The sequence below is a fragment of the Cheilinus undulatus genome, linkage group 18, assembly GCF_018320785.1.
Source record: "Cheilinus undulatus linkage group 18, ASM1832078v1, whole genome shotgun sequence".
NCBI lineage: Eukaryota > Metazoa > Chordata > Actinopteri > Labriformes > Labridae > Cheilinus > Cheilinus undulatus.
Window position 1 is genome coordinate 28,861,969 of NC_054882.1, and position 24,593 is coordinate 28,886,561.

The 24,593-nt window shown below is 41.8% G+C and overlaps 1 protein-coding gene across 5 annotated transcripts in view; it reads right to left on the reverse strand.

The window, feature by feature from the left end:
• LOC121526521 (AT-rich interactive domain-containing protein 1B-like) overlaps window positions 1-24,593 on the reverse strand; it is a 255,600-nt gene that overhangs the window by 221,659 nt on the left and 9,348 nt on the right. For all 5 annotated transcript variants that reach the window (XM_041813175.1, XM_041813174.1, XM_041813176.1 and 2 more), the window contains exon 2: window positions 1,151-1,354. In XM_041813175.1, the coding sequence (XP_041669109.1) occupies window positions 1,151-1,354 (204 nt within the window). The remainder of the gene's footprint in view (window positions 1-1,150; window positions 1,355-24,593) is intronic.

Consider the following 24,593-nt stretch of genomic DNA (forward strand, 5'->3'; position numbering starts at 1 on the left):
TCTGTCTCAGTATGATATTCATCTTAATACTGAAAAGTGTGAAAATGGTGTTTAAGAGAGTCTATCTCCATGCAAATGCATAAACATTACATGCCAGTTTTCTCTGCTGCATGTATGCACATTCGTGCATTATTTTTAGACAATGCAGGAAGTCTGTCTGTTAGTCCATCTGTGTTTCCCTCCTCTCTCTCTCTCTCTCTCTCTCTCTCTCTGTTCTTTCTATGTGTAGAAGCTCGCACGCCCCAGAAAGAGGTGTCCAAGTCCAGACCGGCAGACCAAGATTACTAAATATAGCAGGCAGTGACAGCAGGGGACACTCCCCCCTCTCTCTCGCTGTTTTGCTCAGTGCTGCTGTTTCATTACAATCTACATTGATGGAACCAGACTGTCATACACACGCACAGACCCACACACTATCTGGCAGAAATGTGGGACACACATATCATCCATGCAAACACATGCATAGTAGAACAGACAGATTATTACACGCACATTCTCTCTCTGTATCTCTCCCTTTAACACACTCACATTTGCACACATACACACCCATCCAGTCCAAATGGGATTTACTTAAGACTCAATAAAGCAGACAGAAGCACTATTGTCTCCAACACAGGCCTATTGTGTCGCAAAAGGAGAGTGTGACGTGGGTCGGCTCTGCTGTGTCTATGTTTACTGCGCAGGGAGCATTCCACTACACACTGCACACAATCCAAAAGACATACAAAGAATCAAGAATGCATGCACCCTTACGGAAGCTAAATAAAATACACAATCATGCAAATGGAAGCATGTGGAATAAATGTGCTTACACACATTACAGTTTACCCCCCCACACACACAGTCAGAGCATCAAACCCATCTCAAGTAGGAGTCTGAGGGGAGCTGAGTGATGAACAGGAGTGACACCACCACATGCCAGGGTGTGAGATGTGCTGCCTGGTATTTTAGACTGCATCTCCAATTGAACACGCCAAGCCTTCAGGGGAGAACACGCTTGAGAATGCTCACAACGAGGAGCAAATGTCCCGCAGCGATATCGCTTATAACACCAGCTACAACATCTGGATCTCAGCTGTAGAGGGGGCTGACTCACTCATGAGTCACACTGGGACATGCTCGGATAAAGATTCAGGGTCTGTTAACATACCTGCTGCTGAGGATACTGCATCCCGCTCATACCCATTTGGCCCCGCCCTTGCATGCCCATTGGATATCTGTGTGAAGCAGGTGAGGTGTATGTCTGGCTGGAAGGGTAAGGCCCGCCCCCTGGCTGCTGTGGAGTGGAGTAGGGGTTGTTGGCCATGTTGTACAGCTGCGAGCGCTTCATAGCCATGAAGTCCATGGAGGCCACCTGTAGAGGGAAAGAGAGAGATGAATAATGCATCATTAGGATTTCAACTGATTGTTTTACACTTATTCAACACAGTGCACTGTGATTGGTTGAGAGCTGTTTCAATTAATTTGTTCACCATCTGCCAAGTTGGAAGCCATGACAGAAGTTCACTTAGTGCTCACACTCCAAACCACAGCCACCATGATTTATTTTATAATAGTAGAGTGAGTGGAAGCCTTAAATTAAGGTCTATAGGTCGTAAATGAAGTACAAAATGGAATTAAGTAAGCAAAGATGTTTATTGCGCATTTATCAAGAGCAATTTCTTAAGGCAGAGGGCCAAAATAAAATGATTTAATTAAAGCCTAAAGCTTGTATCTCTCCTTAAATGTCGAGTAGAGGTTTTAAAGTGTTGTAAATGTTGTTTAAAGTGACAGGAGGCAATAGCAATAAAAACTCTATGGCCTTGTTCCCACAACCACAGCCCAACAGGCCCACTAATCACCACACAGCCCTCACTCTGACTTTCCATGTTGTTGCTCAAAGCAAAATGTTAGAAAAGCTGATTATTTCATTTGATTTTATGCACTTATGAACACAAACAGAGAGCAGGTTAGGGTTAGGAGTCTTACAGGGATTCAAACGTTGCATTACAATTGGGAAAAAGCATCTCAACTTTGCAAGTTTGAATCCCAGGAGAAAATTCAGGGCAGTCAAAGAACCCACTCACAGAAGCTGAGAACTTGCTTCTTATACAAACACAAAACAAAATCAAAGCGAAAAGGAAGAAAAAGAAGGCGTCAAGGGCGATATATTCCATTGTAAGTATTTCAGAACCTTTCTTAGAGGTTGTTTGGGGTCTAGGTGAGCCATTGGAAAAATTCTGGTACAGTGTGTCAGGCTAATGCTAATCTGTCACCCGTAGAGGCGTGTTTGTCTGTCTGCCAGGCAGATAATGTGGATGTCTTCTATCTTCCTTCTCTCCTCTTATGCTCTCTCCCTTTTCTCTCCGCCGTGTAGGTTCATGTGTGATTTATGACATTTTGTTCCTACTGTTTCTTACACACACACACTTTCACTCCTCCTTTCTCATCTCCCAACTAACCCCCCCTCGTTCCCTCTCCCCTCACCCACCAGCTCCCTCCTCAGTTCCCTCTCTCCTTCCCAACTCAATATCACCTTGTCTAGTGTAGAGGAGAAATTGCCGTTGCCTCATATTGCCTGGCTAATATCGAGCAGACATGTCAGGGGATGGGAGCACTTTATTCAGCAGGTTACGTGCGGGCGGTTACGGCGCTCCGGCTTTAAAGTGGTTTTGTCTACTGAGGCATGTGCGTGGAGTAGTTTGGACTACTTCACGGAGTGCAGAGGAGAAAAAGAGAGAGAGAAATGTTTGGGTAGAGAGATGTGGAGAAAGAAAGCCTGAGAGGGAGGAATGAGTACTGTTGGGTGTCTAAAAGTCATTTCACAGCATGGAGGTGTATGTGGGTGTACGTGTGGAGTAGGGGGGTTATCCTGCAAAGGTCTGCATCACCAGGATTTCAAGAGTCTATTCCAAGGAAGAAAAAAACATTTTCTGCAATGTGTGTGCTAATGCAGTGGTTCTTACCCGGTGAAGCTTCAGGGCCCACCTGTGACTCTAAGACTCAAAATGTTCAACCACTCGTATTTATCTAATAAAAAAAGTTCCAGTTTGGACTTTAGATGGAACAAAATCTATGTCTGAAAAACAAAACAAGACAAACCAAGCACATTTTACTCAATTTTTCTGTGATATTGTGTGCATGCTTTTTTGCAAATTTTCTGTGAGTTTAAAGAATTTGATTTTTAGCATGGGAAGAGCAGCTTTGATATCCCAAGAAAAGTAGATAAATGAGTTAAAACATCAAGAAAGCACATCTGTTATCACAGTAAGACAGAGTAAAATAAAATGCATCAATGTGTTCACCGGGAATTTTTCCTAGCTCAGATTAAGACAGAGGTGGTACCACTCTGATCATGCGCAGTCTAGATCTGGGGTCATGCTCCATCAGTTCACAAAGCTGTACATTTTAAAGCTAATGACATCAGTGTGGTGCACTTTGAAATCAAAGTTTTGACGCAAAATGTTTTTTTCTTTAAACAATTTTGTGCTCTTGTAGTTTCCAGTTTGATAAACCATTTCTAATTTCTGTTTCCTGGTCTGACCTCCTGATAAAGGTTTTGGATGATACCAATTTTTGTCCTTAAAAACTGTTATTAACACCAAAAAGCTTTCTTACTCTTTCTTTAAAGCAATGGTTTAAAGAGGTTTTTTCCATGACCTACATGACCATCTTAGATTTTAACTTCAACTAATTTCCACCAGAAAATTGTGTCCCATCCTCTACTTCAGTTTATCTTTATTCTCTTATTCAGTAGTTACCAAACTTTTTTTGTCGGGCCCCCCATACCCCTCATCGTGCATGTGACTGTGTAAAAGCATGTAACTGTGTGACAAACACCGGTATTCACAACTTTTGCACACGAACTCCTGTTTTTTTTTTAAATACAATTTAGCACAACATATAACCTAAAACTTTAGTTTTTTAAAATTCTGACTCCCTGAAGATGAACAGTTGGCTTAAAATTTTATTTAATTAATTTTATTTAACCAGGAAAACCTCATTGAGATCAATAATCTCATTTACAAGAGTGTCCTGGACAAGAAAGGCAGCAAAATACAAACTCAACAAGCATATTTAAGATTTGCAAGTCCTGCCATAATTTGAAAGACTACTGTAGGCTTTTTTGTTGCTAAAGATCTCTTGTGTCTTGGGTGCAGCTGTGTGACTGACAATCTCAGGCCATTGTCAATGTCCAGCTTTGATTTGATTTTTTTGTCTTAATTAAGGCAACGGCAGAAAAAATCAACGGTCTCCTACAGGTAGGATGTTGCAAAAGGAGAAAGTGTGGCCAAGGCTCTCAATGGCATTGTTGAATCTGAGGTGGTATCAATGAACTGCACCTATTCTGGCAAAGTCATCAGTTGTGTTGCTTAGCCTTACCTTGCCGCGCCCCCCCATCATGACCTCGCCCCCTGGGGGGGGCCCACGGCCCACTTTGGGAACCACTGCCCTAATTTATGTTGGAATTGTTTTGTTGTGTCCGTATTTAAGACACGATTTGTGGCTATAAATATTTCTTTATTAATTACAACTTATTGCTGGTATCTATGTTTGGTGGTGTGGCTGTTCTGGGATCACCCCGCTCTTCCATAAGCCAACACGGAAATCATCAAGCACGAACAGTAAACATTCCCGTTCTTCCTATGCCAATAAGGAAATCTTAAGGCAGGGACAAAAGCAGCAAAAACCCTAAAGCAGAGTAGGCATCAGTAATGACTGCCGTTGTCAGAAGCAGAATAAAGGAGGAGCTGGGGGGGAGGAGGGTTGCAAGAGCAGCTTGCAGAGAGAGTGGCAGAGCGTGGCCAGGAAAGAGCAGTTTAAGGCAGCATTAGAGCGATTAGCCAAAAGCGTGCTAAGAGCAAATCAGCTGTCCATCAGCTGATGAGGGTTTGAGTGAAATCAGCTGATCTATTTGCTGCCATAACCTATCAGGGAGTTAGAAAACAAGATTATTTTGGTTGCCAATATGTTTACCATGTACAGTGTTGTCTCAAAAAACACATCAATTAATTCTTCATGTCAAGACATTTGTTTACAGGGTTAGCATGGTAGCACTGCCTTGTGCTGAAACTATGAAATACAATACAGTCAAGCACAAGCTTCGTGTTCAAATCTGAGCCAAAAATCATTTTACTAGTCGAGTTTGCTGCAGGCCAATTAAAACTGGACCACCAGTGCATTTGGCCCCCAGGCCACAGTTTGGACAACCTCGACCTGGTGCAATGCTTGCCAAAAAATACGTTTCCATGACTTGAGAGCTTTGAGAAAAACCCTGTTCAAAACTTCAGACTTTTTACCACCATTTTTTTCCACGCCCCCTGAAAACAGCTCCGCGACCCACTTTTGGGTCCCATCTCACCAGTTGAGTACCACTGTGTTAATGGATGTTGTATTCCTGCTCATGTGCTGTTCCGTTTGCTTTGCCCTTCTTCATGTATAAAATTACTAACAGTGAATCATTTCATACGCTGTAGAGGCTAGAGTGTCGCAGCAGCAGGGATCTAAAATGAAATATTTAACCACAGGACAAAAGTGACATCTCATCTGACTAAATGATCGCCAACATTAGAGTAAAACACATTAGGGACTAATTAAAGCTATGAGCCATTGTGGAGTTTAACCCTTTTAAAACAGGATTTGATACAGAAAATCATTTGTTTTTTTTAAATCAAGATGGATGAACTTTGAGTCAAAGAAGCTGAATTTGTTCCAGATTGAATCTTTTTTGGAGAGAAAACCTTGACTCATCATGTAATTTGTTTCTGTTCTATGAGACGATGAAGAGCCTGACTGCTCAGGAATGAAAGTGATCTAATAACATCATTCAAACAGATTTAGCCATTTAGTACATCTAAACTGAGCAATACACATCATTTAAGCAAATAAACATCAAAGGAGAAATTAGTTTTAGAGTCATTCTGTCCAGTCTGGCTCTGGTCACATGTTTCTAATGTGGTTATAATGTCATTTTCCTAGAAAGCAGGGCAACACATGACTACCTTAAATGTTTGCACACTAACAGAAACACACAGCAGTATTAGAAATGAAAAGGGGACGCTCTCCAGTTTCTGTAAATCCAGGGCACTGTGCCACCCGTGATATGGGACACTTACACCCCCTCCTCAGCTTCATCCAGTTCACCAATCCATCTCAAGAGGTCCTCCGTTTGCCAAAAACGCTGAGCGCAACACAAGTAAATCCCCTCACAAGGCTGCCAGCTTCACACAAACACACACACATGCTTGCAAACAAAAATATTAAGTGCACATAGGAGGGCACTGGACACAAGTTCAGAGTTCTGGGAGGAGAGAAGCAGCCACTCAATTTGACACACAAGTAGAGAAATGTATTTTAGCAGAATCTTGCACCCGCTGTTGATCTTCCGGCTCTCATATAAACTTGTGGGAAAAATTCCCAAATAAGACAGCTTCAATAAAATTATACAGAGCTCTGTGATACCTCCGTCTATCTTCCACACATGGCATTATCCACACCTGTCCACAGTGGCAAAAAAGGTATTCTCCGCCTCCCCAAACGGAGCCTCATATCTGCTCTCATGACAAGTTCCACTAAATGAGATTTCAGCCCACTGCTGCCTTTTCCTCGAGATATGCCCACCATTTCCCTCACACCACCAGGCACAAAAAAACGACAACACTTCTTGACAAATTGAAACGTTATTTTTTTTCCTCCCCTCGGAGAAATGGCTGTACTTAGGAAAAAAATTATGAATATGACACGAAGTGAATCGTGTTTGTGCCAGGAGGGACAGCAGATAAAAAAAACTAGAGGGAATACGCAGAAATGGTTTTTTATTTTCTTCAAATGTGTTTTTCACTTTTGTTCATCTGGGCATGCCATTCAATGAAGGAGGGGGAGGGAGACATGGGAGACAATAGTAATTCAACTGCTAAATTTAAAATTCAATTTATGAACTCCTCTCCAGCGTTCTGACTCTCGTGAGCCTTTTTTTTTTTTTTTTTCAAAACAAAGCCATTAAAACAGAACATGGGTGAAATTACTGTGGGGTGAAACCTGCTAAATTGCTTTTCTGAGCTCAACATTTTTATGTTGCAAAAAATGATTTTACTCCTGGCTTTAATGTGCTAAGTTGTTAATCAGAAAGAGACAAAATGCTCGACACAAAAGGCTTGGATACGTGGATTATGAGACACACACTGGGATCAAACAAACATAAAACAATATTGGTAAATGGTTATTATTCCAATTTCATTTTGAAAGCGGGGAATTATTTTTAAAAATCTTCTGATTTATCACCCGTGGTGAATGAATGCGTTTGAACATGTCTGACAAATGCACACAGCCACATCCTCTCCACACACTGTGTCCCTGTGGCTATTGCTACCCTTGTCCTTCACACTAGATGTCCAAATCATCACCTGTCTGCATCAGCCCCTCATTTCAGTTATTTACTATCCACAGAGCACAGTGACAGAGGAGCCACAGTACAGTATGATCACATGCTACTCATCTTATAACAGCCATTGAGGTTTGAATGTTTCGACTAAACAGCTCAGGAGTGTTCATTCAGTTAACATTGATAAAACAATGTCCTTTCATAACTTGAGCTTTTATAATGATGCACTTTTTAAAGTTTTAATCTAAGGCCTTTTATGTCTTTATTGGAGAGTCAGGACAGTGGGTAGAGTCAGAAAGCAGAGAGAGAGAGAAAGTGGGGAATGACATGAGGGAAAGGAGGCACAGGTCAGATTCAACTAGCCACTGGGCCACTGATGTCCCATGATGTGCTATTTGAATGTGTGTGTCCTATTTATTTGATTAGTCATATATTTAGTGCTCTAAGGCCCAAGCTGCTACACATTTCATTAAATAAACTGAAGCTGTTGATTATATTTTGAATGTATGGTTGTAATTTCACAGAAAATAGGTGATGGTGGGTCCAGACACATTATGATGCAGATATTGGCATTTAGCCGATTATCAGTATTGGCATTTTGTTCTACTGATAATCTGCCAAAATCAATCAGTTCAAATGTGTGCTACTTTGGCTCTGTTGCAGGATGTGTGTTCCTTTCTGGTTTTTCACTCTCTACAGCAGGGGTGTCAAATTCAAGGCCAAATCCGGCCAGTGGTACAGTAATAACCGGCCCGCAAGATAATATCATATTGTTATTATAACTGGCCCTTAAATGTGAGGTCTGCAGATTTCCTTCAGTATAAAAATGTAAACTTAACCTGGATGATATCAAATATCCTTAAGTCATAAAAATGTAAAAAAAAATAAAGAGTATGTAGGAAATGTAGGAAATTCATTTGTTTTCCTTTCATATTTTCAATTTTGCATAGCACAATTATGACTTCTATCTATTATTTGGACTTTTGTCCCATATTTCTACCTTTAAAATTTAGTATTTGGACTTTAAGCTAATATTTAGGCTTTTTAAATTTATCATTTTGATTTTTTCATCTCATATTCTGACTTTGTCAATTAATTATTTTGACTTTTGTCTAATATTTAGCCTTTTTTTTATTTATTATTGACTTTTTAGCTCATATTTTGACCTTTTCAATTTATCATTTTGACTTTTTATCTCAAATTTTGATTTTTTTTGTGTCACAGTTTTAAATTTGAAGTTATATTTTGGCCTTAAAAACATGACTGTGGCTTTATTTTGTATATTTTTGCCTTTTAAAAGCTTATCTTAACATCTAATTTTGTATTTTCACCTTTTGCACTTGACTTTTTATCTCAGATTTTGAGCCTCTAAACTTATCATTTTGACTCTTTGAATCTTAAAATCATTTATCATCCATGCTTATTTTTCCCAATAATGTATTACCGGCAAAAATGAGGTTTACAGTTTGGTTTGATGTGGACCTTGTTAGGCCCTCAGGTTAGACCTTAATTCAGAATCCGGCCCCTGCTGTGATTTGAATTTGACACCCCTGCTCTACAGTCTCACCTTATGTCCTGCCCACAACACTTTCTGACAGGCTTGATGTCATACATCTACCAGCCAATCAACACTGAGGCCTGGGTGGAACTGGCACTTGGAGTGTACGGCATCATGTCCTACTGCAACAGTGTTGCTCTCATGTTGACAGTGCTAGTGTTTTTCATGCTTTTTTACTTTTACCACATCAAGTGCATTTTGTTTGTCACAATAGATGCATATAATTCCAAAACACTAACTACTGAACATTCAAGATCATGAGATTTTTCTTTTAAGATAAAGAGCAGTACAGTATTGATGGTTCAATACAAGGTTGTATCCTTACAAAAATATACTATCCTTTGATCATTTTTGGTCCCATGTGATTTAAAACTAACCTGCCATGCCAGATGGACTGTCTTATATACACACTGCATGGATATATTTCTGGGAAAGCTCCCATACAACAAAATTCTTGGACGGTGATCAGATGTGATGATTCTGTGATTGTGTCTGTCAGATTCATGACAGGCCAATCAAGGCAACAAGACAAAATAAGGTAGTAGACATGCACAGCTCCAGTGTTACCCTGAGCTGTACAGGCCAGTGCTACTGTGGTGCATGTCAGTGGCTAAAATTCACGCCAAAGCCTATCCAGAGATGTGCATACACATCTCTGCTAAGAGAAGCTTTCAATGTGACTCTTTTCTCATGTTTTAATAAAGACATGTGGTCGAGGTCTAATTAAACAGCCACTTAACTGCAGCTACATCCAAGCTAATTGCTACCTAGTGTATACAGTACAGTCAACCCCACCTGTAACAAACACAAATTCATGCTGAAGCAGGTCAGGAGAAGAGCTAAAATGAAGCTCAGTTTTAGTTCATGCAGGAAATGGTAGCCATACGCCCAGCAGTGATCAGCTGATGTCCAGCTGGTCCAAATTATCGCCTCCCAGCTCCAACAGACAATCACAGCTCTTGTATATGTACATTTAAATATGGCATACCTCTCACTAGTCCCTGCCTGCATGAATGCTGATTCACCCAGTGATGCTGCTGGCAAAGCTTAACCTCCTCCATCCCAGCCTCCTCCTTTATAGCACAAAGCTTGTCGTACCCTCATATTCAGATTCATGCTGCTATGGATTAATTGCATTTGAACTAATTTTATTGTATCTGATGTGGACATCTTTTCTGTTATAAAAAATCTTTCAGTGCCATTTTTTGCTCTTTATTTCATAAAGAAATGCCCACTTATTATAAACTATACTACAGCTACATCTGAGATAACAGCTACACTAGCTGCCAGCGCACAGTACAACTAAAGCCTGACTTTAGCTACTCTTCTCAAATGACGCCAATTGGTCTGATTTGTTTTTGGATCAGAAATAAATGTTACAGATTGAATTTTTGCCGGATGGATTACCCTAATGACACATATGGAGTCTGGTAGGTCCATCTGCTTTGCATAGTTCAATCTTTAATATTTTATGGATCATTAGAATTGGAAAGTACCAAGGCTGGAAAAAAGGGCTCAAAAAGCTGTTGATAGAAAGTACAGTTCAATTTACAAAAACACTTCAACAGCTGTGTGGGAGTTTTGTCACTGTTTTGCTCATTAAATAAGAAATTACCCAATAAAGGGTGCCTAAGACCTGTTTGTTACAATGGGTAGTGATTTTGTTTTATTTTACTACACTGCATAAATAATCTGTCTAGATTTAAGAAAAATAATAAAACTTGATTCTAGTCTGAATCTTCTCAAATCAAGTGAAATTACCTGCCAGTGCAATGAGATAATTTGACTTGGCAAGATTCCTTGAAATAGCATTGTCAAATCTAGAAATAAGTAAGTCGGCAGAACCCTTTAAAAGGCTTAAAATTAGCAGAAAATTCTGGTTTTAAGCTGAGATTGCTTAAAACTGAACTTCATACAGCCTAAAAGTAAGTGAAATATACTCCATATAAGCATATATATTTCTAACATTTCAACCTAACAAGCATGTTTGTGGTGGTGCGAGGAACTAGGAGTACCTGGAGAGAACCCACACATACCTGGGGAGAACATGCAAACTCCTCACAGAAAGGCCCTGACCGGGAAGCGAACCAGGGACCTTACTGCTGTGAGGCAACAGCGCTAATCCCCGAGCCACCGTGCAGCCCCAGTCTAAATCCATGTTAAAATAAACCATAAAACTTAAAACCAGTCCATATTTTTAGACCATATATCTTAATGTTTCTACTGAAATCACAACCAGGATGGCAAGTATGATAACTGTCACTATTTATTGAACTGTCAGCACAATCAACAGCGAGTCAGGGTTGCTGCATATTCTCAAAATCAGCCTGACAACATTCAAGACCTTATTATGGCTCAAACAAAGACATTTTAACATAACTTTTGCTGCAGAGCAAATGGCAATATCATACAAAAAATATGTTCTTAATGCCAAAGGAAGATAAGACAATCCCAAAAGAAGGATATAAATTAAAATAATGCTCTGTTGTCTCTCAACCATCTCCGTTCTACATCAACATTTTTCAATTGAAGGATCTTTCAAAATTCAGGCCTCTGTAAAGTAAAAATTAGACCTCAGATCAACCTGGTGAGTGATTTAAGCAAATAACGCAGAAAAATGTGGAATAGCAAGCAAGCGAGGCGGGGTACACCATGGACTAGTTGATGCTTTTTGTTACTGAATCTTGAAACAAGATCTATTTTGATGAGACTGTGGTTGAGAGAATTAATGAAGCTTATCTTAAGAGGTTTTTACTTAGTTTAAGGACTTCCTGACTAACTGAGACAAAAAAAGATATGATTATGCTTGATTTAAGATTATACTTTAAAGTTACACACTTAAAATAAGAAATTAACTTTTAAAACAAGCTAACTTATCTAGCACTTCTTAATCTAAGTTTTTAAATCTTGGAAAGCACCAAATAATTTGCAGTGTAGCATTCTAAAATTGCACTGAAAAGTTCAAAATGTGCTCATTCCTTGTAGTACCCATAGTCTCAATGCCTCAGAGACCCTGTGTGATGACCAAAAAAGCAGTTCATATTTTTCTACCATTTGACTGAGACCTATTTACAGTCACAAGGTTGCCATTATAGCCATGTGAAACTAGTTCTGAATATCACGTTAGAAAGAGGCATCAAACCTGTGTGTGAAAATAAGCCCCATGATGCCTTTTCTGGTATTGATGATCTCCCCTTTTTCTAAGAGCTCCTACTACAGAATGCAGCTTGGTATACCTGTGTAATGAAACCGTTTCAGCCTGTGCGTATTTGAGAGGAAAAACAAATAAGGATAATTATTGTCAACGGATCCTCTTTATCCTCTGTGCCGCGTCTGTCTCTGGAGAATCAACATGCTGCAGCCAGTGCCGGCTGGTCTGCTGGGACAATCAGCCTTGTCTTTTATGTTATTTATTTATACCAAGCAGCAGAAAACTCTCCCGCTCCTATTACACCGCAGGGCCCGGCGATGCCTCGGCCCCCAGAACAAAGCTTGTGCATTTTGGGTCTACGGGTTTTATATACAAAAATATAGAAGGGCTGGAAAGAGAAAAGATAGGAGAGGGGGAGAGAAAGAGGAGAAGAGAGACTGCAGCAGTGGGCGAGTGCAGATCGAGTTCCATATTAATGTGTGCAAATTCCCCCGCTCCTGCTGACTAAGATTAGAAAAATTAATTTCATGGATGCAGAGACAATACTGATGTCATCAAGCGGAGAGAAGAGGAGCAGCGCGCTGTTAACTCCTCCCTGCCCAGCCTCCACAAGGGATAGATCACTCTTTAGCATCGGTTTATCCTCTTTATTTCACTGCTAGGAGTCAAACAAGTTAACTAAACAGCAACAGCTAAAGCAACTTCTTACACCTTCCTGAAAACATTCTGAAAGTGTGTGGTGGAGAAATTCTCATGTGACAGCTGCATCGCTAAGAGGACCAAATTCAGTGAATTATGTCTTGAAACACAATCTCATCCTGCATCTCAGCACGCACGCCTTGTTAGTAAAAAGTCTCATAACGAATGACAGTGTGAAGAGTAGCAGAGGTCCGCGGGGAGCTGGGTAGAGCCAAATTGCCTTTTCCTCCTCCCAATATGCCTGGATGGCACAGGCAGCTAGGCATGAAGGCTGGCTAGCAGACAGAAGCATGAAATTATCCGAGGAGAGAGAGGTGGAGGGAGTGATAAAGGGCACAGGGAGAAACATATACTGTACATCCACAGTGTATGTTTGGCAGTGATGCTGTGAGTGGAAAAATAAAGGCAGACAGTGAGAAGCCAGATAAGAAAGCTGTTGTTATGCAGCCGACCAGCGTGCTTTTGTGTTTGGCGCAATGCACATAATTGCTCTCTCTCCTGCATCGTCCTCGGAGCTGGTGATCGGTCTGCCCTCTGCTTTTGACACCAATATTTACACCACGCACAAATGCATGGTCTCTCACACACATCAGGGTGTTAGAAAACACAACCGCCCCTGCCAAAGCCCCCTCAGTAAAAAGTTGTCGAGCGTGTGGTTCGTCATGGCCAGCACAAAGACGTCATTAAGGGAGGAGAGGAGGGGAATGGAAGAGAAAAAGGGAGGGAGGGGGGGTGAGGCAAGAGGCTGCTTCATCTGTCTCAAGTGAGATTGGGGTCGCAAGGTCGCTGGAGCCCTTTTCCTTCGCCAAGACTGAGAGCTAAAGAAGCGACAGGGACAAAAAGAAAAAGGAGAAAACCTCAATAACAAAATGAGATGCGGCTGACATGTCTGCGACACGCCATTAGCGAATGAAAACAAATAAAATGCAGTCGTCTGCAAACAGTAGAAACGTGTGCAGAAGAACACAGTTCACATATTTGCTAGTCAAATCTCTAGCAGTTCTCTGAGACTGATTTCTCTGTATTACAAGAAGTGGACTAAATTCTCTGAAAAAAAGTAATAAACAGCCACAGATTCCACTCAGAGGAAAAGGCTTTTACCAGGGGATATTCTGCTATTCTTCAAGTAAGGTCAAAGATCAGAATTCATTATTCTCTTTTTACCATGTTCATAGTGTTTTCATGTGCTGAGCATGTGTTTTTAAATCATTTGACAAACTTTGCTACAAATCAGCACTGTTTCCCCTTGAAAAAGTTTCTCACCGGGGGAAGAAAATCCTGTGTAAAGCCTCTAGGTAAGACCGTGTGGTGGTACAACTATTGCTTTGAAACCAATGCAAATTAAATGCTTTCAGGAAATGGTGGAGGCACCTCTTTGAGCACTGTGAGCCTATTTCCATAGAATTTGTTACTAATGTGCAGGAGTGAGAGCTTCGCTACATTACCAGTCTTTTCTTGTCTCCCTCGGTCCTGCCATGACTCTGGGAGAGCAGAGGGCCGCTGAAAAAACCCCACTTCATCTAAGGGCCGAGGTGGAACGAGAGGAATGTGCTCCTCTCAAAGTTCCCCATCCGCAGAACCCCATGGAGAGATGCTGTTACACAACCAAATGAAAGGAAAAAAAAGGGGCAGGAGGGAGGAAAATAACAATAACTCCATCTGCCCCAAAGAGAAAAAACGGGCTATTTGAGTAAATATGTTGCCCTTTTGCTTCCCTCGCCTCCCGGAGCCGGAATGCTGGTATTAAAAATTCAGGCTAGATTCTCCCCTTATTCAAGGAAATCACCACCTTTGCTAATGGAATGGTATTGGAGAGGAACTGCGTTTCTACAGCTCAGATAATTATGAACGAGGTCCCGTATCGCCGAGTGTGTTTATGAATTAGCAATGGTTATTCATGATATTGTGCTCAGAGTAGGGTGAAAATACATAAGTGAATACTAAGCGAGCAGACCAACAGAAACGATGCTAAAGGGTCCTGAGGGGGCTTTCTCTGCCATCCATTAGTCTTCCCTGTAAGGCAAAGCTTAACGAGCTCCTCAGGCTGGGAGGCTGGCCACTGAAAGAGAGGGAGTGGAGTAAATTATGAATGCGAGAGCTCCATTTAAAGCAAGACCACAAAAAGCCCCCCCTCCCTGTTATTAAACTCTGTTATACTTTTCCTGCATGGTTCTGTTTGGCACTGCTGAAACACAGGTGCACATTTCCAATAAAAGTTTGTCTTTCATTATGGAATTAATAAAAAGTAAATACACAGCAATGTATCAAAAAAAACAAACTAGGTCACACCCATGGTGCAGCTAAAGAGGCTTCGCACTAAAAACAAGAATTTACATTCACGCTGTTTGTTCTGGAGCTCTGCCCAGTCCTCCAGGGTGGAAGCATCCATATTTCTCCTGCGGGCGATCCATCACTTAAATAAAAAAAAAAACAACAACAAATAACAAACAGATATCCTGACCTTCCTTCCTAAGGCGGATATTAGATACTCATTAAAAGTCACCTGAAACAATTTGGACCAAATTGATTTCATTATAGGACTCGGCACGACACATGAGGCCCCCATGTCTGATAGCTCAGCGGGAAATTTACAAAGTTAATTAGAAAAAAATTGATTTCCATATAATTTTTCCCCCTCCCCACTTCACTTTTATGTCAGTCTTCCAGTGTAAAGTTACAAGGAAAGGGGCTCACTCAGGGACCAGCTGCAGAGGTGTCTAGCATGGATGGAACACAGTAGCTTAGAGGCTGGGAAATATTTTCAGCTTTTAGTGGTAATAGAAGAGTGTGTGTATATGTGTGTGTGCTGTAATGACAGATTGTGTAATAGCATGTTACGGTAGCTTTCTCTCCCCACAAACCCCCGCACACCGATATCTCTTAACCCTGTCACCTTTTGTATGAATACGCTTAAACACACACTCCACCACCATCCCACCTTGTTTTCCCCCACACCTCTACAGCGGTCACAGCAGCAGACGTGGCCTTAATTTTCTCCTGTAATGAATGTAAGCCTCCACTCTTCCACCCTGCTGTGAAGGCTTTCCCAGAAATGGGCTCCTCGACCTGGGTTAGGGGCCCTGGAAATTGGCTTCCCTCCTTCCCCCCCGGAGCCCCTTCAGGTCAGCCTCTGGGAGGCCCCAGGCTCTGTGAGCTCGGGCAAGGCCTCCCATCTCCAGGGCCCTGACTGGGAATCAATCAACGGGGCTGGCTGGGAACATGGGGTGGGGGGAGCTGGGGTCGATCAATGAGAGGCTTCGGGCCTGTGGGAGCCCTGATGCATGGCCCTGACTGTACATACACACCTCTGACTCACACTTGACTCCACCATTCACTCCTGTTATTGTCGGGCCCTGGGCAGCTATGTTTATGGTGCACCAACCATATGAAAACCATATGACTAAAAAAACTGAGCGATATTTGCAATTAAAGAGCTTTAATTAGATCTGGATATGATTACACTGAAAATAACCTCTCTTGTGTAGGATCTAAGCCTTCTTATCCTTTCTGAGTTAAGCAGCCTTGCTGTCTGTTTTTACTATATTGGAAATGAAATCAGCAGTTGAAACACATACATACTTGAAAAAAGAAACAAAATCTATATGTTCTGTCTATACAGCCAGAATAAGCTCCCGGATCACGAGTTGTTCAACACACTGAACCTTGACCGACCTTTATGTTCAGGTTTTTATTAAAGGCCAGACATATTAAAGTGATGCACTTATTTCCCATGAGGAGCAGAGAAGCCTTTGACTGCAACACAGATTTCACCATGTCTCCAATTCTGTGATACAACATGTGTGCGTGTTTGAGTATTTATTGTATATATTCACCAATGCGGCAATATAGCAATATATATTACATATTACATATGCTGGAAAAAGATGAATGTGCGTTTGCATGGACTCTTTATATTAACAAACTGTATACACAGCATGTATGTGGATATCTCCCAGTATCAGTAAAACATGTGCATAAGTATTTTGTGCATATGTGTGTTTGAGAGTGTGATCACTGTGTACCATCTGTGTCCAGATGTTGTGTAGAGAGCAGACTGCGTGGACAGCCAGACAGTTGGCAGGCCTTCTGACAGGCCTGTGTTCCTTATTGATAGAGGGATCACAGAGACAGAGGAGTCAGGCATGCTCAGCTAGACCACAGTATTGTCCTCTCTGCTGTTATTCATCCCAGTCAGCCAGGAGAAAATGGGATGTTCTGGGCCAAGTTTATAGCTGTCAGATCTGGGCCAAATAGGAGTTGACTAGGTTTCAAACATTTGGAAAACGGCATGAGGAACGTTTGATTTGTCATACAGATGCAGCCAGATGATGGTGCCAGCGCTAAAGAATTTCATTGTATTTCAATTTTGACAAGGACTATTATAAACAACATAATAAAGCTGAACCTGAAGTGCTCATCTGGGTGCTTAAAGGTGAATGGCTGAAAGCGCTAACAGAGTGGTTAGACTGGTTCTGGTGTGTTTGCTGAGCTGAGATTGAGCCATAGTGACGCATAACAGAAAATTCTTGACAGACTGCAACTCCTTAAATCTTTGTGTCATCACTAAGTTTATCATATAAAGTCACTGTAAGTACTCATACAAACATGTTCAAGAATAATAAAGCAGAATTCACTCTATCATTGAAGTTTCCTAAAGGAATCTAATGACTGCTTATTTTTTCATTATTGCCTCACAGAACTGTCTCCCTGACCTCGCACCCTGTACCATCTTTCTTCCCTGGCTCCTGCCAGAGTTATGAAGTAGGGCCGACGTTTATGGAGGGCAGACCCTTTTCCAGAGCTTTGATCCAGAGAGTTCTATAGCCTATAGTTTTGCAGGGGTCATCTAAGAGGAGCCACATGAGCAGCAATGTGTGTAAGTAAAAGCACATTGAGCTGCTCATTTTAAACAGCGCCTTGGTGCTAAGGCTCGTGCAGAGAGGGCCTCGGAGGACCCAAGGGGTCATAAGGTGCATGTTGGGTATGTGCAACTGTCTGCGCAGGCTACGCTCTACATACCTGTGCTGCAGCATGTATGACAAAACAACTCCTGCAAGGATGAAAACAAGTACCAGAAAAAAGTGATCGAAAGCCCAACTTAAATTTCATCAGGCAATATTACAGCTCTCATATCTGTCATTTCTCCTTCATCAAGCCCCTCCATCCCCTATACAAATTATTCATGCCAGTATCTAAATGTATTCATACCATTCTGTTTACTTTATTACTCCACTTTTATTCTGCTCTTTTCCCCACATTTGTTTACAAGAATAAAAGCCTACTCTGACAGAATTATCCCTCTGCACAACAAAAATAAATCACAGCGCTTGCACACACATCATTCACATTCAAAGAGCACAGCTAAATTATAGATGGCCCCTTTCTCCCCAAATATGCATTTCATTAGCATTTCCTTTGCCTGTTGTCTTTTTTTCCTTCTACACGCCTGTGCGCTCAGCCCACTGATGTGTGTGTGCGCGTGTGTGCACGAGTGGAGAATGGGAACAGACTTGCAGCAAAGCAGGACGCGTCCCCTTTCCCAAGCCTAATTTAGGATTCAATTACAATACTCTTTAAAAAGCGTCGACTTCGCAATTAATTATTTTAAGATTAGCTTGACAGTAATGGGCCTCCCACCGACGCCAGCCAGCCTAAGACTGGCCGCCTGCACCCCAGGACCACTCTCTTTCTACGTATATAATATATACACCTTCATTCTCTACCTCTACCCTTCACACTCTTTGCCCGCCTTCTCTCCATCTTTTCTCTCCTGAGGAAAAAAAGAGATAAATCTTTCTCCTCCTCACCTTCATACATTCCCTTTGTCCTCTCTCTCTTTATTCATTGCTGCTTTACACTTTGTTACTTTTCCTGTTGTTGTTTTTTCCCCCTTTGTTATATGCGTCTTGCTCTGATCTGCTCGGCGGTTGCCGCACGATTGATATTTCTCACTACGTCGGGCTGCTTTTTACGAGCCACGAGGGCCTTCTCCCACGTCCTCTCACGTCCCCAGGAAATGCTGACGGATGAGTGCCGCTACAATGTGCACACGCATATAAACATTGCAACCATACACACGTGCGCATACACAGCCGTCTGTCACTGCTGCTGCCAGGCGTAAGCGAAAAGAAAAAAAAAAAAACCCAGCCGTCCTCCTCCGCCTGCTTTGATTGGAGCCAAGCGAAGCATTTTTCTCCCCCTTCCTCTCCGCCGCCACTGCCTTTCCTCCCACCCTTCACCACTTCTACCCCTCCACCCAACGCTTTTTTTTTCTTTCCTCGTTTCGGAAATGAATGTCATCATCCATCCCGCTTTTTTCCCTTCACCACAACTCCCCCCTGTCACCCCCGGGCAAACCTCAGCCGAAGCCCCCGATTCTGTTTATTTAAATATTTGATATGTAAGCAGTCATAAAATAAATGTCAGAAGAGGGAAAGGGAATGGATATGCTCTGTGTGGGGAAAGAGGCCATTATGGGTAATGGTTTCTGATGTACGTTGCTGCCCTCATAGCGTAACCCCACTCCCCCACCACCCCCAACCCTACCATACAGAAAAACCTGCAGACGATGGAGCCGAGACACATGAAGCAACAGGGGAATAGATGGGAAGGGGGCATGCACAGAGTGTACGCACACACACATACACAGTGACACACTTGTTCGGCTAGCGATATGGAAAATAGGCCCTCCCATGCACAATTGACTTCTAATACATTGTATACTCCTCAAACCATCCATTTACCATGCATTGCAATTTCAGGGGCCCTGAAAGAAGCACTTTGCCAGCACTTTACAAAATACCTTAAAAATCTCCAGCATCTACAAATGCTCTTTCTCACTAAATGCCAATTCTAGCATGTCTGTTAAAGCGACAACACAGCCTTGCTCCCTGGTATATTGAGCATTGCTTTATCGACTTGCCAGGATGTCCATGTTGGACACAGGACCCACTGCTACCTGCCGTTAACACAGCCAATAACATTACACATAACCGTCTGTCTTCGCGTGCCTTCTCACGTGCGAGTCCCCCAGCAAGTGGCACCCAAAGGATTACACGACTGTGACAATTTTGCCAAAGAACTGATAAAAACGGGAGGTAGGCGGGGTGAATAAATCAGGTGCAGCCGCTGAGACAGAGAAAGGGAGACAGAGTCTCTCAGTGAACAACCTTGAATTTCTCCTTGATGCTGAGGTGTTAAAATACTGCTAATCAGCACAAAAAAATCCCCAATTAAGAACTAAAATCATCACAAAATGTTCATTAGCGCTGATGGTATATTGGTTTGGCATTTGGGGGCCTTTTATGCTCAGACCTTTTGCCTAACGAGCTCCCAGGCCACAGCAAAGGACTGTGGGAGGGGGAGTGACATCACATCAGGAGTCAAAAGTCAAAGAGAGGTGTTGCCGGCTGTTGACCTCGGTCTCCTCTAAATACTCAAACATGCTGTATCCCCCTGTGATTTTCCCATCTGTCAGCATGCAGGAATGTCTGCAAGGATACACACCTACAGCTTTTAATATACGACACACACCCACCTTAAACATCCCATAAACACCTACTTTTAACTTTAAAACTCATTAACACACACATTAGCACATTCCCAAAGTGTTCATCACCACAGGGACATGCACGATTTTAACAGTTTAATGTTGTTACTGTCACAAGCTAATTATTATGATGTTAAATGTTGTATCTAAGCTGTTATGCAGCCAACCACCGAGCCAGGGCTGTAGCCCCAGCTACTGGGAGTACTCGCCTGCTTTACTGCCCTAATGTAAATCAGCACATTAACAAGCACCATCTTATGTGCAGGCAGTAGGTGCTTAACTGGCACGCAACCCCTTAAAGGGATACTTAAACATTTTGGCAAATTTGCCCATTGTCATAATTCCTATAGTCTTAGTAATAGGTTTGTTACTTTTAGTTGTCGGTGCAAGCTATTTTTAGATCGGCGCTGCCGAGTTCGGACCTGCTGTGCCAACTCAGTGTAAGCAGATGGTATTCCGGCTTTCCCTCATCAAACTCATCAAATACACAATCCAACAACTCCAAAACGCTCTCGTGGACAAGTTGTGACCTGTACATTCACCACGCTATGAAATAATCATGGAACATTATGAGATGGAGATGTTTTAAAACTAAATGCAAAGCCGGAACTACACTCGAGACATGGCTGACACACTGTGTCATTCCGCCCAGTGGTTTACTCAAGAAATAGTTCCAAGTATTTGCTTCATGTCGTAATGTTACATAATTATATGTTATGATTAAAAAACTGCAGTTCTCTCAGTGTCTGCCTGAGGCTGGCTGCTAAGGTCCCACTAACGCCCATGTTATAATTTCCAGTTTTGGTCTGAGTAGCTCTGGTTTTTACTGGTTCACACTAAAAAGCATGTGGATTTTATGCAACTCTTCTGATATGTTTTCAGTCTAAAACGCAGAAAATAATTAAAAAACAAACCAATTCATCACAGGGCAATTGTGCTATCAGGTATGATGTGAGCTTGATATGCTATTTAGAGTGTGGCTAACATTAGCAGCTAGCTCTGCCAGCCTCCACTCCTCTATACCCGAGTATAACCTTCAATCACTTTTCCGTTTTCTACAGTCTATGGTGACCACATACAGCAGTATTTCCCAAACTTTTTTCTTGATTGACCCACTTTTTAGAAGGTACAAGCCATCATGATCCATCAAATTTGTTTTCCATGTGTTATTCATGAACAGGTCTGCTTTCTGCGCTGTCTTTGGCTCTTTTGTTGAGCTGATAATGTTAATTCCTGACCTGGTGCTTTCTGTTTTATGAGCCTGAAAAAGGTCACTTTACTTTCATGGCATACATACTATAGGCTTTCTTTGGGCCCCTTGGCCCTTCAGTGGCTGTCGAGTATGGAATAATATGTTTCTTTTTTTCAGTTATTCAGTCATCCATGACTGAATGAGGATAAGCTTTTATAAGCAGTTTGCTTCTGCCTATGCCTTTCTAGTCATTACTCAACACGACTACTGACTTTGTTTGAATTTTTTTTGTTATGACTGAATAAAAATTACAACTACTACTACTAAGACTGTAGCTCTTTTGCTATCCAGTTGGGAAAGCTGTGTTTTATTATGGCGGAGAGGGTGAGTATTATAAGGTAGGGCCCCCCGAAGGTGGCTATAATGTGTACTGCAGAAATAAAAGTCCCTGTAGAGCAAAGAAATTCTAAAAAATCAAAGTAGATGCAAAAAAATCTCTCACAACCCAACTGTGGGTCCAGACCCAGACTTTGGGAATGAGTGACACACAGTACAGATGTGTGGAGGTTGACCTGAAAGCTGGACTGAAGGCCAGGGGGCTAGCACTGCTGACAGTAGCTACACTTGGCATTCATTTGACAATGTTTACCTGCATATCAGAAAGTGCCACTGTTTTCTTACTGTCAGGTTAGTAAGCTAGTCTGAATTAAAATTTCTGTTTAATCAACAGGGAAATTTGTCCTGAGGGACATCCCCACTCACTGCTCATATACACATTCAAAGCCTCAGCTATACCCAACTACTGATTCTTTTCACACTAATTGCTCACATCATCACATAAGCACAAATACAAATGTCTACATCACAGCAGTACAGAAGCCTATAATACATTTTCCCTGCATATATATTCAGCATACCTAAATGTGGTCCACACACAGGGCCCACTGCTCCCCTCTGCCCCCTTTAGAGTCAGGTCAGGGTGCCCTCCAGAGCGCCTCGCCCTCTCTGCTGTTAATTACCACTAATTGGCCCTGCTCATTTTTCCCCTGCTATAATGGAACCATTCATCTTTACTACTTAATGAGTAGGCACTGTAGTCACCAGCCAAGGTCACCCACAACTAGCATCTAAAAGACAGAAAGACAGAGACTCTGATACAACTAAGGGGAAAAAAGAAAAGCTGAGAGAGCAGCATGGATGGAAGTTGATGTTTATGTTTACATTTCAAAACACAGAGAGGAAAATGCAAACCAGCAAAAGTTTCCACACATGACTCTGCTTTTTGGAATATGGCCAACATGTTAAAAAAAAAAAAAAAGACGAAGTTAAGAAATGTCTTGGAGCTGTGCAAGTCTGCAGTGTCCAATACAAACCACATCACACAGGGAATTTCCAAAGACAGTCTAATTAAAATACCCGTTATACAAGTGAAAACAATGGATCGCTCAAAACAACGCTGAAAGCACAGATTCACACAGTCAGACAGAGCTGTAAATACAAAAACGTATGCAGTGGGAGCCTTGTATACATAATTATCAAAACAATCACTCCGACAGTCAGCAAAGAATCTAGCCCCGCATGTGAGAGGGCAACATGTTAGCCGCCTTGACTACCATAAAACATCTAATTAACACTGAATGCTTTAAATATATTAGCTGAGTTCTTGCTCTCTATTTGTTCTGTATTATTTGTGAGAATAATAAGCTCCATTGCATCATAAACTAAGAGTTTTCTTCAAAACTAAGCCTGAAAACGCCTTTCACAAACACCAATACCAGCACTGAAATGGAGTTTGAAGCAGAATTCAAACCCAGCCTTCCCTCTACCTGCTGTATTATTAGAAAATATCACAGCAGACAACACACATTTGAAACAGACACCCAGGGGCAGCAGGTCAGACATGACACCATCATCCTCACATAACTGTGAGCAATGTTAGCTGTCCGTCTTTGCCTCAGGTGCAGCAGAGGAACGTGTCCAGCTCAGGCATCATAATTTGTCCCGCCAAAAAATCTGACACCTGTTCATTTCCTGGACTTATTTCCTCTTTCAGTCAGAGATGTGCCATTGTGTTGTAGTTCCCCCTTTCAGTCTCGTGTAGCATAGCAGAAGGAGCGGTCATGTGCTCCTGCAGCGCCGTGGCGATCAGCCCGGCACGCCAATGTTTGTAAATGGGACACTTGTCTATGGATTATGGTAATGTGGTATTCCACACTCCCCTCTGGCATGTGTCTGACATTACAGTAACCTTTGCATGTTTAGCCAACAGTAACTATGGATGTTCATTGAGCAGGGAGACACACACAGGCACTTGTAGAGGGAGATTAAGTGCGCACAGCAAACACCAAGAACAGTATTGATAACCTTTGGAAGAACTCAAATCTTTAAGAAAATAAGACATTTAAACTTCAAAATAAAGTTAACTTTGGTGTCGATATCTCCTCCATCTAGTTTGTTTCAAATGTAAGTCTGGCTCTGTTAGATATCTACCCATATGTAATCTAAGGAAAAGTTGGAAGATTAAAAATCCATACTCTCCTCCCACTGCAACACTTACTTGCATATTTGTAACATAATATCCTCTCCCACATACAGTGTCTCAACTAATGGTGCCAAATATGCATGTGTGAATGTGTTTGTGGTTGTCCACTGTGCATATGTCTTTGGATGAGGATGTGGTGTGAAGCAACTCCTTAAATTGCTGAGATAAAATTGATCTAAATTGAGCAGTGTTCAGCCAGGAGTGACCACGAGTGTCCTTTTGTGACCGGTGTCCATAAATCACTTCAGCACTTCCCACACTTAAACACACAAACACACACACAGTAGGCTTTAGTGAACTATGTTTAGTTCAGTATCAAAAATGATGTTGATGATGATGATGCGTTTTTTTTTTTGGTCGCACATTTTAAAGAATAAGTGTATGAGTATCTATCTATTCTATCTATCAGGTGGCAACCTCCATGGTTGAAAGATGAGCTGAGCAAAAAGTTTCAGTTCCTTGAGTGTCCACTTGAGGCAAGCATCAAAAGTCAGACTAACACGTAACATGCCAGTTTTTACATCAGAAAAATACTATTTCAC